General features: G+C 37.9%; 1 protein-coding gene across 1 annotated transcript; it reads left to right on the forward strand.

Moving 5' to 3' along the window:
- The first annotated feature begins 9,848 nt into the window (after positions 1–9,848).
- LOC135234841 (green-sensitive opsin-3) lies at positions 9,849–13,364 on the forward strand. Its single transcript, XM_064299827.1, has 5 exons — positions 9,849–10,301; positions 10,729–10,897; positions 11,008–11,173; positions 11,553–11,792; positions 12,098–13,364. The coding sequence occupies exons 1-5, from the start codon at positions 9,941–9,943 to the stop codon at positions 12,212–12,214; spliced, it is 1,053 nt and encodes a 350-aa protein (XP_064155897.1). The 5' UTR covers positions 9,849–9,940; the 3' UTR covers positions 12,215–13,364.
- The last annotated feature ends 1,528 nt before the right edge of the window (positions 13,365–14,892 follow it).

Here is a 14,892-nt window from a genome sequence, read left to right on the forward strand (position 1 = left end):
TTTTCCGCCATTACCCGCCATGTTTGAAAATATGCAGCGCAAACCAATTTATTTTCATAATAACTTCAAATCAAACTTGTATGTTATGCAGCGCAGTAGCCTTCTTTTGGTTATAACCTGTCAACGTCTTGGAATTATAACGTGTGCTCTTCTGTTCTTTTCTTGCTTTAGTATTCGTTTTATAAAATGCTAAGCATTCGTGCTGGGACAGCATATTACGTAGGCTACCAAAACATTCAAACGGATTAATTCGGTTGCTGAATATTTTCTTCCGGATTTTCTTTGTTAGCCCGTTGTAATTGACTCAAAACGTTTGATACAGTTATGTGAGGTATGCGGTAGTTCTGCACGATTAACATTGGTGATACAGTACAAGCAAACTGGAAATCACCTTCCGCACTTTTTATCCGGGTAAAATAACAGGTTAATTCTAGTAATCTTCCCTTTAGCTTTTTCAGACTGCCGTAATTTTACTCAATTTTACTGCCATTTTTCAATTCCACGAAAAGACCAGGAAAACTATGGACTCATTTATGGTGCATGGTTCGCATCTGAAGGGCACACGTCGCTGCTCGGCTAGCAGTAACTTCGAAGGAAAGCAAACGGTGGCTGTACCACTACTAATTTACATTTTCACGCAAGTCCGAGTTTTCGTTCTATTCTTGTCATTTTGCGATTAGCCTATATGGAATTGACGACGAGAAAGTAATAAAACAGCTAATTGTTTACAACGTGTGCATGTTTTCTGCTGTTAATGAATGTGTTTGAGAGGATATATGAAAATCAATAAATACAAAAGTAACCATATATAGTCATTGTTGGTAACGCGTTGTATATAAGTGGAATAAACCCCTCCGGGCTGTCCCGGTTATTAGAAAATAATGTAGGCTACTTCGGTGGTAGTATGGGGTTACAGAAGAACTCATATGACAGATGGACCGACGACAACGTCAGTGGGCTAATTTACCTAATCTTCGCGGTACTTTAGACCCCGGTGGAAACGCAGACAACCATTGGCTGAAGGAACCTTTTAGTTCCTGGTAAAGTAGTTCCTGGGACTGAAAGTTCCGGGTAATTTCGGTGGAAACGCGGCTTTAGAAATGCCTTTCCCCCCCTAATCTCTTCTGGAATTTCCTTTGATCCTGGCATAGTGTGCCTGTGGAAACTCGTGGTGACTATTTCACTCTGATGGTAAGGTTCAATAGTTTGATTCAACATGGTTTGCTGCAATCAAGCTTGGCTGTGTTCAATCAACTGAATCTAATTATCAATTAATTTCCTTAAACATGCGTGATATTAAATAAATTCAGAAATAATTTTAAAAATGTATTTTGGGTTTAGGCAGTTTCCCTTTGCCTAATATTACATTTTGTAATATTACATATTACAAAGATCTGAAACCATTCAAGTGAGACAAATATACAAGAATAGAGGAAATCAGTAATGGGGCAAATACTTCTTTTTTTTCTCTTTTTTTTTACAGCACCGTATCACTGTCTACATGTCATTCAGCCAAGAAGCAAACAGGAAAATTAAAGACAACCTGGCCAGGATCCTACAAATCACGGACCTACTCCAGGACTACAAGATCATCAAAAGAAACGTGCCTACAAAAGAAACTTCAAGAACTTCAAGGACCATGTGGTAAGCAGCAAACTCCCTAAAATCAACACTGTACCCATACAAAACCTGGTATTTCACAAACAGGCCACTACAGTCAAAAACAACACAACAAACACAACATACTTAATTGAACACAGTCAACACAACAAACTGCATATATGTCAAAACTGTATAATCACTGTGACATAACATATGAAGGAGAGATGGGGAATATGATTAGAACTCATATATTACATTAAAAACCATAGAGACACAGACACAAATATCAACCTTTCAAACGAATGCTCACTGGACAACAGGACAGATGTAGGATCGAAAAACACAAAATTAGAAAGGTGAATACCATATTCCCAGGACTAAACATATGCATATATTGACACATATGCAGTTTTTGGTATTGACTGTGTTTGTTGAATTACAATGTACAACAGTGCAAACACAACACAACAGAATACACCAAACCAAATTTTAGCCACTGGAGAAATCTTAAAAATTGGATTTTGCTCATAGAATAGCTGAAAAACAACCTAACTGGGATCATCTCAATAAAATAATCACAAGAAAATGTGTTTGGAATAAGAGAAATTTCACTCAAAATAGATCTTCTTACAGCAGAACAAAAAGAAAATCTTTAGAAAATTTGGATCACCCAAAATCCATTATTATCATTTTCCCTAAGCATTTCCCTGTACAATAGGCTACCTGTGTGTTTGAAATTAGCTAATATATGTGAAATTTGCTAAAAATGTTAATAATTAAAATCAGAATATATTTTGCCTCCAAATACTTGAACTAGAACTTGAACTCTCATATTCATTATTCCATAAAAATAATTTTCTATATACCATGTGCTCCAAATATTTGAGAGAACAGAGACAAATTTCTTTGCAAGGGGCAAGTTCAATTGCTTTTCATGAAAAGCTCCCATCTCCAGCCCATGCAATTTTAAAGCTATACCTTTCCCAGTTTCCTAAAATTTACAGTCTTGAGGCCACCATTAAGGTTTGTTTGATTTATGTTAACTTGAAAGACAAGATATGTGTGTGTGTGTGTGTGGTTTGATTGAATTGCATATGCAGACTCCTTACCTTTTTTGGCCACTAGATGTAACCATTTCATCAAAGATTTCTGAAATGTGACCACAACGGTGGAAAATTTGACATTCAGTTCCATTCATGAAAGATGATGTTCCAGCCTTATTAGGATGTGCTACTTTTCAACAGCTAGGCTTGATGCAGAGAATCAGTGAAGTTCAAATGCGTAGAAAAATATATTCTCTGTGCTTTTCAAGGTCTGTTCAGAGGGATGGGTTGCTTACCAGTGGTCCATTCCAGAAAGTAAATTCAAGAAATCTTAAGCTCAAACATGAAGCCTGACACGAGTGAGTCATATTTCGCCTGTCCATATTTCTTGGTACCGCAACAGCGGATTCCAAATGAGATGATCGATCAAACTCGGATAGGTTAAGCCCAAACCATTCGAGTTCACGGCAAAGCTATGTCCAGTCTCCCGTCGAAAAAAATTATTCAACATAGATTCTGAGTCCGTGAAACACCGTTAATTATTTTTTCACGCCTACTGAGCAGGAGATGATAAATAAAAAAGCAATACATCAGCAGCACCAAAGGAAAGCAAGTTGCCGTGGGAACAAAAAATCGCAAGGTTAAGTTAATCCGTAAGTTTTTTCTGACTGTGCGTTCACTATAGTGCTTGCTGAATTAAATATTTAGGGAGGTATTATTTTTTATTTTACTTATTTTTAGTTTCTTTAGGCACTTATTTACACATTTTTTTAGTCTACAGTTTCCCGATTATTGTCACAGTTTACGAGCATATGCAACAAAACCAGGTTTTGAAAGATATTAATACAAAACTGAATTAAATATGTTATTAAATAAAGAGGTTTACAAAGAATGAGGAATCAAAATCATACTTGATTCATGTATACATTTTATGAATACATTTTAAAAGGCACAAATAAACTAATGAGTGAAGTCATTGTTAGTTGTTCTCTTAATTATTTGGAGCATATGGTGCGTGAAAATGGTAGAAAATGATTTTTATGGAATAAAGAATATAACATCAGAAAAAAGCTCTTAGAAGTACAATACAGTAGAAGTAGAATTTACCATTAAATCACTGTATTGTACACAATGAAATAATAGTTCAAGTATTTGGTGGCAAAATATATTCTGATGTTTAATGATCATAAAAACAATTTTAGCAAATTTCAAACACAGTAGAATATTGTACAGGGAGGTAGTTTGGGAAAATGATGATAAAACAGATTTTGGATGATCCACTTTTTTGGTAACATTTCACAATAAGTTTCCATTAACCAGCATGAGTTCATTCATTAACTAACCTGAACAGAGAATGAACTAATCTATTAACATTCATTCATGTAAACTAAGCCATTGGAGCAACTCCTTTTGTTATTCATTATTGTAAAGAGCATTCAGCTTTAAATTGCACGGGCCTGTTGAATACCCGTCACATCCAGGGGAAAGGGAAGAAGATATTAGCCCAGAAACACTGGCCATAACCCCGACAGGGAGCGCAACCAAGCCAGTCATTATAGGTACACCCGGAATTTCCAATAAGGTCACCATCGCAACGCAACCAACACTTACGGTGCAAACTAGATACGAGCTAGTGAAAGGTCCACGTTAGAGTCAGAAAAGTACATGGGGATAAGCGCTGAGTGAGGGCGGTGCTAAGGATAGTGGTCAAAGGTTAAACTTTGGGGGTTAGAGAGAGGGGTGGGGTCAGGGTTAGAGTTAGAAGAAGGGGTGGGGTTAGGGTGAGAATTAGAGGAAGGAAAGTGGGGTTAGGTTTAGGGTTAAGAAGGGGAAGATATAGTTATAAAAGGAAGTGTGGTTGGAGTTGGGGAGGGGCACAGGAGCTGGGTTAAGTTCAGGATTTTAGGAAAGGACATCATACTTCTCACCTCTAAAAATGCGAAATATATAAAAAGTCTGATCAGGCTGGATAGACAGAAGAACTAGAGTATCAAGAATCGAAAAGCGGTTAGTGGCCATCATTTCATACGTGCAATAAGGAACAGTGAGCCCCAATGACCCTGGGATGGGGGTGGGGGGGGAATAAATAAATATGAATGCAAGAAAAATGTAAAAAAAAATAAAATGAATGTACACAGAAATAAATAAATGAATGGATTAAATATAAACATAAATGGGCATTTCTGCACTTATTTATTTTCATAGTTATTTATTTCTTGATTCATTCATTTCTCTATATATTAATTTTTGTATTTATTTCTCAATTCGTTTATATCTGATTTTTGTCCGCATTTATTTCTTGATTCATTTATTTCTGTATATGTTTATTTCTTTATTAATTTATTTCTGTATTTCTTCATCCATATGATAATGAGGGGACTGTCAATCAATGTATGTCATAGTGTCATTGTTATTTCCATTGGTTGATGAATACCATAGTGTGTAGATTGATTGCACATGCCTTGCTTCAACACTGGTTGCTTTTACTGTTTTCAGCTGTCTAGCCATGTCAGGGCCTCTCTCCCGCCATAACTTGGATGAATCGGAATTGAATAATCGAGATAAAGTGAAGACAGGGGTTGGCCACAATTTGAATAACTTTTAATTTCACCAATACAAAACCCCTTCCGTGCTTTTTTTGAATAAGATAGTGAGCGCCATTCAAACAAAAAAAAATTTTGGTGCCATTTTGCTTCTGAAATGGCTGTAGAATTTTAAGTCCCTGAGGACGCAGGTAGCTGTAATGTTTTTAAGACACTTAAATATACCAACATATGAATAAATAATAACAGATTAACATCAAAATTAAAAAAAAAAGTTTTTCTTGTAATAAAATTTGTAATAATGCCTTCAGTTTGCTTACATTTTTTGTAATAATCACATTGATTTTGGTGAAGTGATAAATACATTTGCATGTAAACAAATTACCATAATAATTAGCATAATAATTTCTTCTGAAGTAAAAAGTAACATTGCTGAACTGTGAGTGCACTTTATTATTTATTTATTATTTAGTAGCTTTATCTACTCTGATTTTGTATATTCATAGGGAAGGATTCATAGGGAAGGATACGAATAATGAATTGATCGATTACTCGTCAGATACATGCCGACTCTATCTTTTTATTTTCTCACAAAGGCTAGGCTATGTGTTGGAGCTTGGCTCCATTTATTAATTTATCATTTATCATAATTTATCATAGTAGCTCTGCACTGAGGGAAACTGCCCGAGGCAGATTGTAATGATTGTAATAATACCTCCATCAATTGTAATGAAAGCATGCGTTTCAAAATATGTGATTCAATTACAAAGAAAACGTTATCCTACTGAAGTATTCTAGAAAATATCCCATACCCTATAGGCTAGCACTTAGCAATGGACGCCTTTTACCAGTTGACTGCCTCAACTGGGTTACCTAATATTAAAATTCAGTTCGGTTTTAGGTCAAAATGGTGTCACAGCATTTTTTTTTTAAAATCACTAATTGCTATCTAGTCAACTACCGATTTATATTTGAAACAGAGGCTGAACTATAAACGCAGTAAATCTGTAACTAGCATAGCTAATCTCTATACAGTCGTTCATGGACATCGAGCTTTCACTATTGCAAGTATGATATTGTAACTGTTGGCTTGCTTGCTCTTACAAATTTCCACTTTATTTATCGAGTTAGACCGGATTTATCGGATTCATTTAGAACAATGATTGAACTTTTGCAGGAGCTACTCCATAGTAGTGGTAGATGGAGAAATAATACACATGTCCCAGCCAATCGTATTCAGCCAAGCCATTGTGTATTGGTTTTGTGGGTGTGCAACATTTGTGAGTTGAAAATAATTTTTTTGTGTGTCATGTTCAACACTGACTGTTTATTGACACAATAAACTAAACATTAAGACTGTATTATGATGGAAAGACTTGGGTACTGATGTGCATTGTTATGCGTTGCATTCATGAATTTTTTATACAACCAGAGGTGCTGCCTGGCCAAGATGTGTTCTAAGGATAGATGCTTACTCATGCTAGGAATCAGTTTGGAATTGAGCACATTATGCGATCTCTCGATCTGTAAAATAATTGAAAGTCACTATTCCTGCCCTATAGTAGGGGAGAGCGGGGCAAAATGTAACACAAATTTTTGTGTTAAACAAGTGGAACAAGTGGTTGCATCGGAGCTTGAATAATGCATTTCAAATTAAATACTCAAAATTTCTCTCTCTTTGTCTCCAACAAACAGCGAGAAATTTCAATGAATATTTTGGGATATAAAATTGCAAAATAAAAGTCTGTTTTGGGTATATGTAATAGATTTTTTTTTTTTTTACCATGAAGTATTTTCCAGGTGCTGTATTGTGTGTATGTGAAGGAATCCAAATGTATGTTATCGTAAACCGTCTTTTTGGTTCTCCATAATACAGTGTAATCATGTTTGGTATTGTCGGAAAGCCGATGTCATGGGGAATAAGTTGGTGTCTTAGATGGTGTGGTATAGTGGGCGCTGACTGAAGACATTGATATCTATGTGTCAGCGCCCAGCCAGCTATGAAGGTCAATTTGGTGTGACAGGCTAACAGAAATAGCACAAGCAGGATCTTTCATGTACTGCTTTGTTATGATTGTGCCTTTATTTGATTACTTTATTTGATGATTTGATGGCTGGATATATAAGGGAAAAGTGGAATGGTTCGACTCGTCAACATTGTTTCCTGCATGCCATTTGAGTATAGCGTTTACATACACATTTTGCACCATTATATATTGTCGTTACTGTTCAATAAATTGCATTCACTTTAATCTGGCCTTCCACTTTAACTCTTACGTAGCAGGATCCACAATAGTATCGATACGCCAGAGGCACGTCTGCATCTACCAAGATAGATATCGGACTGCATAGAGCCACACTACTGGCAGATAATTTGCATTCTCCTTCTATATATAGCTGTTAGCACAGAGGAAAGGTTAAAACATTATTTTGGAGTCAGATAATCAAGATCATTAAATAAATACCACTCCAGAAGCACCAGGTAAGACTACGCCCTTTGTCACTTCCACTGTTTGGTGTATCTGAGGGGATTTTTACAATAGCATGCCAGCTTGCTAGGATTGCTAGCCAGTCGAAAGTGCAGACACATCCCAGGCGGGTTAAATTTAATGCAGTGTTTCATATGCCGCCAGTGATGGAAAGTACTTGTAGCAGCAGAGTTTTCCACTAATAAATTGTATGCTATCAATGACAAAATACAGTAGGCCAACTAGAGTGTTTTCAATCGATCCCATCATGACATCTCTTAAGCTTCTATATACATTACAATGTACATAACAGTGTGAATTATACACAGTGAAAGACATACAAACATGTAGCTACACAATGCAGAATAATTAGCTCAGACAAAAAAGTAGTCTGTATTTGGTTTCAGAAAATAAGAAATAGAAAGAGAACCATTATGGGCCTCCAGGGAGGTCTTTGATATGTTGGAAATAAAACAAAACTTTTTTTAAATTAACAGCTTGTTGTCGATAGACTATTGTCTACCTAATTGATTGCAGTTATTCAGCTCAGACCTTATCTTCATAAAACATATTTAACTCAATTTAACATCAGTGAGAAATAGCTTAGCTAATCTTTATGTGTGAACTGATATAGCTTTTTGGATTGAAAAGGGAAGACATCGAACAGGAACCAGAGCATAATGTACAGTCTTGTGATAAGTTTTCACTGAATGCATATTTTAGGCTATGAGAAACATTTAAATGTAATCAATAAATAGAGTAAAGTCTGTGTTTTCCCTGATCTCCCCTACCCGAATGTCTATGCTGGCAAGAGATAGCCAGAGGTTTGGGACTTGCTGACATAGCTAAAAATGCTAGTCCTGGATTCTCGCGTGGATGCTTTCACAATTTGTTCCAGTTATATGCATCACAGAGGTTGACCCTGTAGTGTTCTGCAATTTGGAGGAAGTGGCTCATCGCCTGAATGCCCTTCTCACATGCTGCCTGTGGAAGCTGTGGAGAGTCATTCATTAGCTGGTGCATCTGTCCACAACGTTGGCACTCTTTCTGGGGTTGGTGAGAGAACAGTTTACCTCCAGATGCCAGAGCAGGTGATTCTGAGATTTTAGGGCAACAAAAGCCTCCAGTCACGTAAAGTTCGCCCAGATGTACGAGTGCATCTCAACTGGATTTAGGCTACTGTGGTATGGTGCACAGCTCAAGTTTTTTTCAGCCATAAACCGGTGTTCTGGACGATCAGATATCTTATCTAGGAACTGATGCCTGAATGTAAATGTAGTGTCCACTCATTATCATATGGACAAAGAAATACAAAAATTAAAATAAATAAATGAATCAAGAAATAAATAAATACAGGAATACCCATTTATGTCAGATTTTATTAATTAATTTATTTCTGTGTGTACATTCATTATCTTTTTACATTTTACATTTTTTACATTATATTTATTAATTCATTCATTTATTGAGTAATTTATTTGTTTACTTATTTTTAATTTTGGCCTTTTTGGTCCTCCATACCTGAAAGGGGGGAACTATTTATAAACGTGCTGTAATTTCTACACGATGAAACCAAAATGTATTAAAAAAATACCCTGAAATAAAAGCTGAGAATGTCCACTGAATTGTTTGATTACAAATCTAAAATGGTGGCGTACAGAACCAAATAATAAAAAAGTCTTTGTTTCAAACATTGTGTGTGCATGTATAAGTGCCGTTATGGGCTGTGTTTTTATTTGTATAGTGCTTTTTTACAGAGAATTGTCACAAAGATGCTTTACAGGGTAGAAGACATACTCATCAGAGAAAGTTTATTCTGAACCAGGATGAATGCAACTTTACATCGAACTTGAAAGGCCTAGATTTTAGATCATGAAGAGATTGTGAGAACAAGATTTGAGATTGAGGGCAATGAGCTGACAGAGAAACAGACAGCTGCTCTCTTTCCATCCCCTAACTCCTCATTTGCTCACTAAACCTTGCAAATCTCAGTGGCAATCCTAAGAAGGCAAAATCAAAAGCCTTAACAACCAAGGTGTAGGTCAAATGGCTGATTATTACCAAAGGTAAACCCATCAGTTCGTCTCAATCCCCTTCCTGCTGACAACCCTCTCCCTCCCTGCCCCCCCATGTATAATCCCAATTGAGACTACTTAGAAGAGTATAAAACCACACTTAGGGTACCTGGCACACAACAGGATCTGACAACCACAGGAGACCTGACTTCTCTCCTCCCCTCCATAGATCTTCTCCCATCCTTTCTCAAGAGCCCACACAAGCCAAGATGAACGGCACTGAGGGTAAAGACTTCTACATCCCTATGTCCAACCGGACGGGGTTGGTGAGGAGCCCATTCGAATACCCCCAGTACTACCTAGGAGAACCGTGGCAGTTCAAGATGCTGGCTGCCTACATGTTCTTTCTCATCTGCTTTGGCTTCCCCATTAATGCCCTGACACTGGTGGTAACTGCTCAGCACAAGAAGCTCCGACAACCTCTCAACTTCATCCTTGTCAACTTGGCTGTGGCTGGCTTGATCATGGTCGTGTTTGGATTCACAATTACCTTCTACACCGCCATTAATGGCTACTTTGTCTTTGGGACCATGGGCTGTGCCATTGAGGGCTTCATGTCAACTCTTGGAGGTAAGACATTTAACCATCCTCTAGACTCTCTTGAATGCCAACCTTCTGTGCTGATCGACCTAGTTCTGTTTGTGGTCTATGAATATTTAACGACAGACCTAACTCACCCTTGCATTCTATTCTGGCAGGTTTACACTGTATTGCTGGATGTGTGTGTGTACAATATAATCAATGTTAACAAGCATTAGAACACAGGTGAAGCATTCTTGCGTAAATTTAATTCATTGAAACGCTTTCCTTTTGGAACTGCAAAAGGATAAAATCCCCTCTCTATGACACTGTTTCACTTTCAATGCAAGTTTTCAAACAATCAATAATAATCACAAAACTGAGTTAAAAACAAGCCAGACTGCTGTTGTCAAGGTAGAATTGGCCATCTCTTATCAGTCCCTGTTGTTAACCACCGCCATCTCTCTTCCCTACACAGGTCAGGTGTCTCTCTGGTCCCTGGTGGTGCTGGCCGTTGAGAGATACATAGTGGTCTGCAAACCCATGGGTAGCTTCAAATTCACCTCCACCCATGCTATGGCTGGCATTGTATTCACCTGGATAATGGCTATGGCATGTGCTGCCCCACCCCTGGGTGGCTGGTCCCGGTAAGTCAGGCATTTGATGATAAATCAGCAGACCCCACTGTATTTATTTTTATATTATATATATTTTACTATAGAAATGATTAAGTGTACTTTCTTCCCATTCAACACAGGTACATCCCTGAGGGCTTGCAATGCTCCTGTGGGCCTGATTACTACACCCTGAACCCAGACTACAACAATGAGTCCTATGTGATGTATATGTTCAGCTGCCACTTCTGTGTGCCCGTCTTCCTCATTTTCTTCACATACGGCAGCCTGGTTTGCACAGTCAAGGCGGTAAGAATCACACTAAATTTGTTGGGGCAAGTGGGAGCAAAGAACACATTTGTGGGAAGTGAAGTCATTGCTGTTGTTTCCTGTAAATATACGAGCCCTGAGAGAGCGGTGCTCCCTGCAAAGATTTTGTATGTTAGCTTGGTTCCATGAGAAGCCATATTACATCACACCTATTGCCTATTTATTTTTTAAGTACAAGTTTTGGTTTTACAAAATTAAAAGGTGGTAATATATCATTTTCTGTGGCAAGCAGTTCAGTATAGATGGCCAGTATAATGTGCCTGTACCAAACAATATTATTTCTTGTGTGTTTATATGGTTGGCTCTATTGTACGGCTCTCTTGACCTTGTGTGTCTGTCCTACTCTCTTCCTCCTCAGGCTGCCGCCACCCAGCAGGACTCTGCCTCCACCCAGAAAGCAGAGAAGGAAGTGACACGCATGGTCATCTTGATGGTTCTGGGTTTCCTGGTGGCCTGGTCCCCTTATGCTAGCTATGCTGCCTACATCTTCTTGAACAAGGGTGTAGCATTCACTGCCCAGAGCATGGCTGTACCAGCCTTCTTCGCCAAGACCTCAGCCTTGTTCAACCCCATCATCTATGTGCTGCTAAACAAACAGGTGAGTCCGGCATTCATGGGAATATAGACAAAATAGACTCAGTACTTTCTCTGCCTTTAAAAAAATCCTGATTATTTTTCACTTTTTGTACTGAATGACTACTCAACTCTGGACCTGGAGGGCAGCAATACAGCAGGTTACTGGTTCTTTAAACCAGTAACATTCAGTAATGGGTACCAAATGTGTTCCGTTAAGTCTATGAGTTCTTGTATCAGGTCATCATGTCCTTGGACAGAATAGAACCTTGAAGATAGCAGCATAAGAAACTGTAGTGCTGATATCTAAATGTCTTTCTTTTCCTTTAGTTCCGTAACTGCATGCTGACTACTCTCTTCTGTGGCAAGAACCCAATGGGTGATGATGAGTCTTCCTCTGTATCTGCAAGTAGCAAGACAGAGGTTTCTTCAGTTTCTCCAGCATAGAAACCTCCCTCTGTCTCCACCCTCACTCAGCTCTCCAAGTTCTCACCATCTTCATTATTTTATGAACTGTATCAAAGAAGCTTATATTTCAGCAATTTAATGGATATATATATGTTTTTATAAATGTATATATATAATGATTTGACTTTGAAATTAAGTGCTGATATATTCAAGAGCTATGGCATCCCATCTCTCAAACATTATGTAACCCTCTTACCCTGAACCTTGTTGATCTTGCAACTCTCCAAAGCTCTGGCTTTCTATTAGCATAACGGGACTTTGTGACAAAAGGAACAATGTTTTCTAAGGAACAAAGCAAAATGTTATTTTTTTTTTCTTTTTTTTTTTTTTTTTTGCTTTTTTGTTGTTTGCCATCATGGGAAGCAATGTCATTCCAGTTCACAGACATCTTCCATGGGTTTGTTGCCTTGCATATAGTGAATGCAGGACATCAAGCTGAGCCGTTGTACTGTGATTCTTGCGGTATCCACTGCTGACACCCCTCCCCCTTTCTAAGCAGTCCCTTTAAGTCTGCATCAGCTCTTGGTCCAGGATGCAAAGCTAGCAGGGCCTTTTAACTGAATGGGCAGTGAATATCTTCATCTACACCAAACAGTGACAAAGCAAGTGGGCAGCACAGGACCTAAATTAGAGTTAAGGCTCAATTGGAATCTACTTCTTGGTAGTTTAAACTCCAAGACTGAGAAAACAGGGTCTGGCCACAAACACAGGGGCAGGACAAACCCAGCATAAGAGACACACGAGGCAGCCTCTTAGCTATTCTCCATGAAGCAAGGTGAAGTTGAAGATCCAGAGCTGGTCTTTTACATTTTTTAAGTTATGTTACACAAAATGGGGGTTCACTACAGTTCTCCTCTCCACTCCACTGTTCCTTTCAATGCTCTGTATAGAACTGGTGGACCTGCCCTTTTAGTGGTGAGACATCAAGGGAGACTGGCAGGTCCACAAGCTTGATTCAGAGGACTGCACTAATGTTTTGGTTGGTTTTGATGAAGTTTGTTATTTTATTTTTGTGTCATAACGTGGCTATCAATTCTTTTGCTGGCCTGATCATGTCATCGATTGCTGTACATATTTTATAAATGAATATAAAAAATAGGACTAGACCAATAAATTCATGCATCACAAATACTTGTGTCTGGTTGTTTATTGAACCATTTGGAAACAATTACACGTTTAATTCAATATTCTAAATTAGTTTTGAGGAAAATGTGTTTAAACAGTTAAACTTTCATTTTCTCAGCATTCAGTTTCAGGCCATCACTATAAGTCCCTGACCAAATGCAGCTAATCTCAGATGTTCTGTTCTTGTACTTCTCCGGGGTCTTAAGACTGAAAATACCTTGACATTTGGGGTTTCAGCCACTATTTCTGCAACGGTGCAAAGCCCGTAGTATTCTCTTTCATTTGCTTTGTTTATGTATTGGGGACCGATGCATATCCAAATGACTGGCTTCACTACTGTCTCGCAGTGACTGAACCATTCAGTGCAAATCCTCTTTTTTCCTCAGTTTGTGTGCCATAACCTTAAAATTACCTTCATTGTGGTAGTGACCTGGTTGGTGTCTGTTCTGGATAGAAGGGTTGACAAGTTATCTATTAAATCCAAGTTTAGGCAAATCCTGGATTATTGCTTCCAAACAAGAGGATCAGAGAAAGCTCGTGTCAACTTCAAGAAACTCATGATCAGTAACTAACCTGGTTAAATTGTCTTGAACTAAATCTTACCTCCTCTGTAGCATTTGATGAGATTTATTAGGCAGACGCGTTGCTTCACAGGCGAACTATCTGATGTATCTCATTCCCTGTTGAAAATAAAATATACCACAAGAAAACAGTCACAAGAATGGCAAAAATTTTTCAAATTTAGAAAAACCATTAAATGAAGAATGGGGGGGGGGGGGGGGACTGTATGAAATCTCCCTTTTTTGGGATGGCCATTAAATAAGAGTATCTGCGGTTATTCTACATGACTTTGACAGTGTTTTGGAAAAAAAGAATGAAATATTTTACCTTAAAAACAGAGATATAACGTATAAGTTAAACATTATTTTTTTATTTAAATATTTTTTTAAAAATAATTTAACATTTAAGTTATGTATTTAGCCTATATACTTTGAGATTTGTGGATTAAATCTGAAAGCATGAACTAAAAGGCTTATTTAGCATTAAATCTGAGAAAGACGCATACAATTTGGCATAAATATTTGGGGAATGCCATATTTAGGCTAAATCTGAGGGGAAAAAACACAGTAAAAATGTGATGTGTTACTTTACATTTGGCACCCCAGATTGAAAACCCTGCGGTTTTAGCATTTTGTCAGAACTCCGGTTGAAACTGTGCACGACACATTGGACATATATTTTGTCACTGCTAATGTAAATAGCATGCTTTTAAAAAATTTTATCTGCAGGAAATAAAGGGGAAAAGACACCATTTTGTTTAGAAACAGATTCTGCTGGGGGAGGGAGGGGATTGTGGTGATGACGTGCAGCCAACAGTTAAAGAGATTATTTCAAATGCCGTCCCTCAGCAGCCTGCCACCTGTGTGATCTAGAATGAGGTGTAGGGAATCATCATCCCCTTCATCAAGTGATGGTGTGGGGCTTCTCTCTCCTCTCATGGTTGCCATATTGTGTAGTATACCACCTGACAC

Source organism: Anguilla rostrata, chromosome 11, assembly GCF_018555375.3.
Source record: "Anguilla rostrata isolate EN2019 chromosome 11, ASM1855537v3, whole genome shotgun sequence".
In the NCBI taxonomy this organism is placed as follows: Eukaryota; Metazoa; Chordata; class Actinopteri; order Anguilliformes; family Anguillidae; genus Anguilla; species Anguilla rostrata.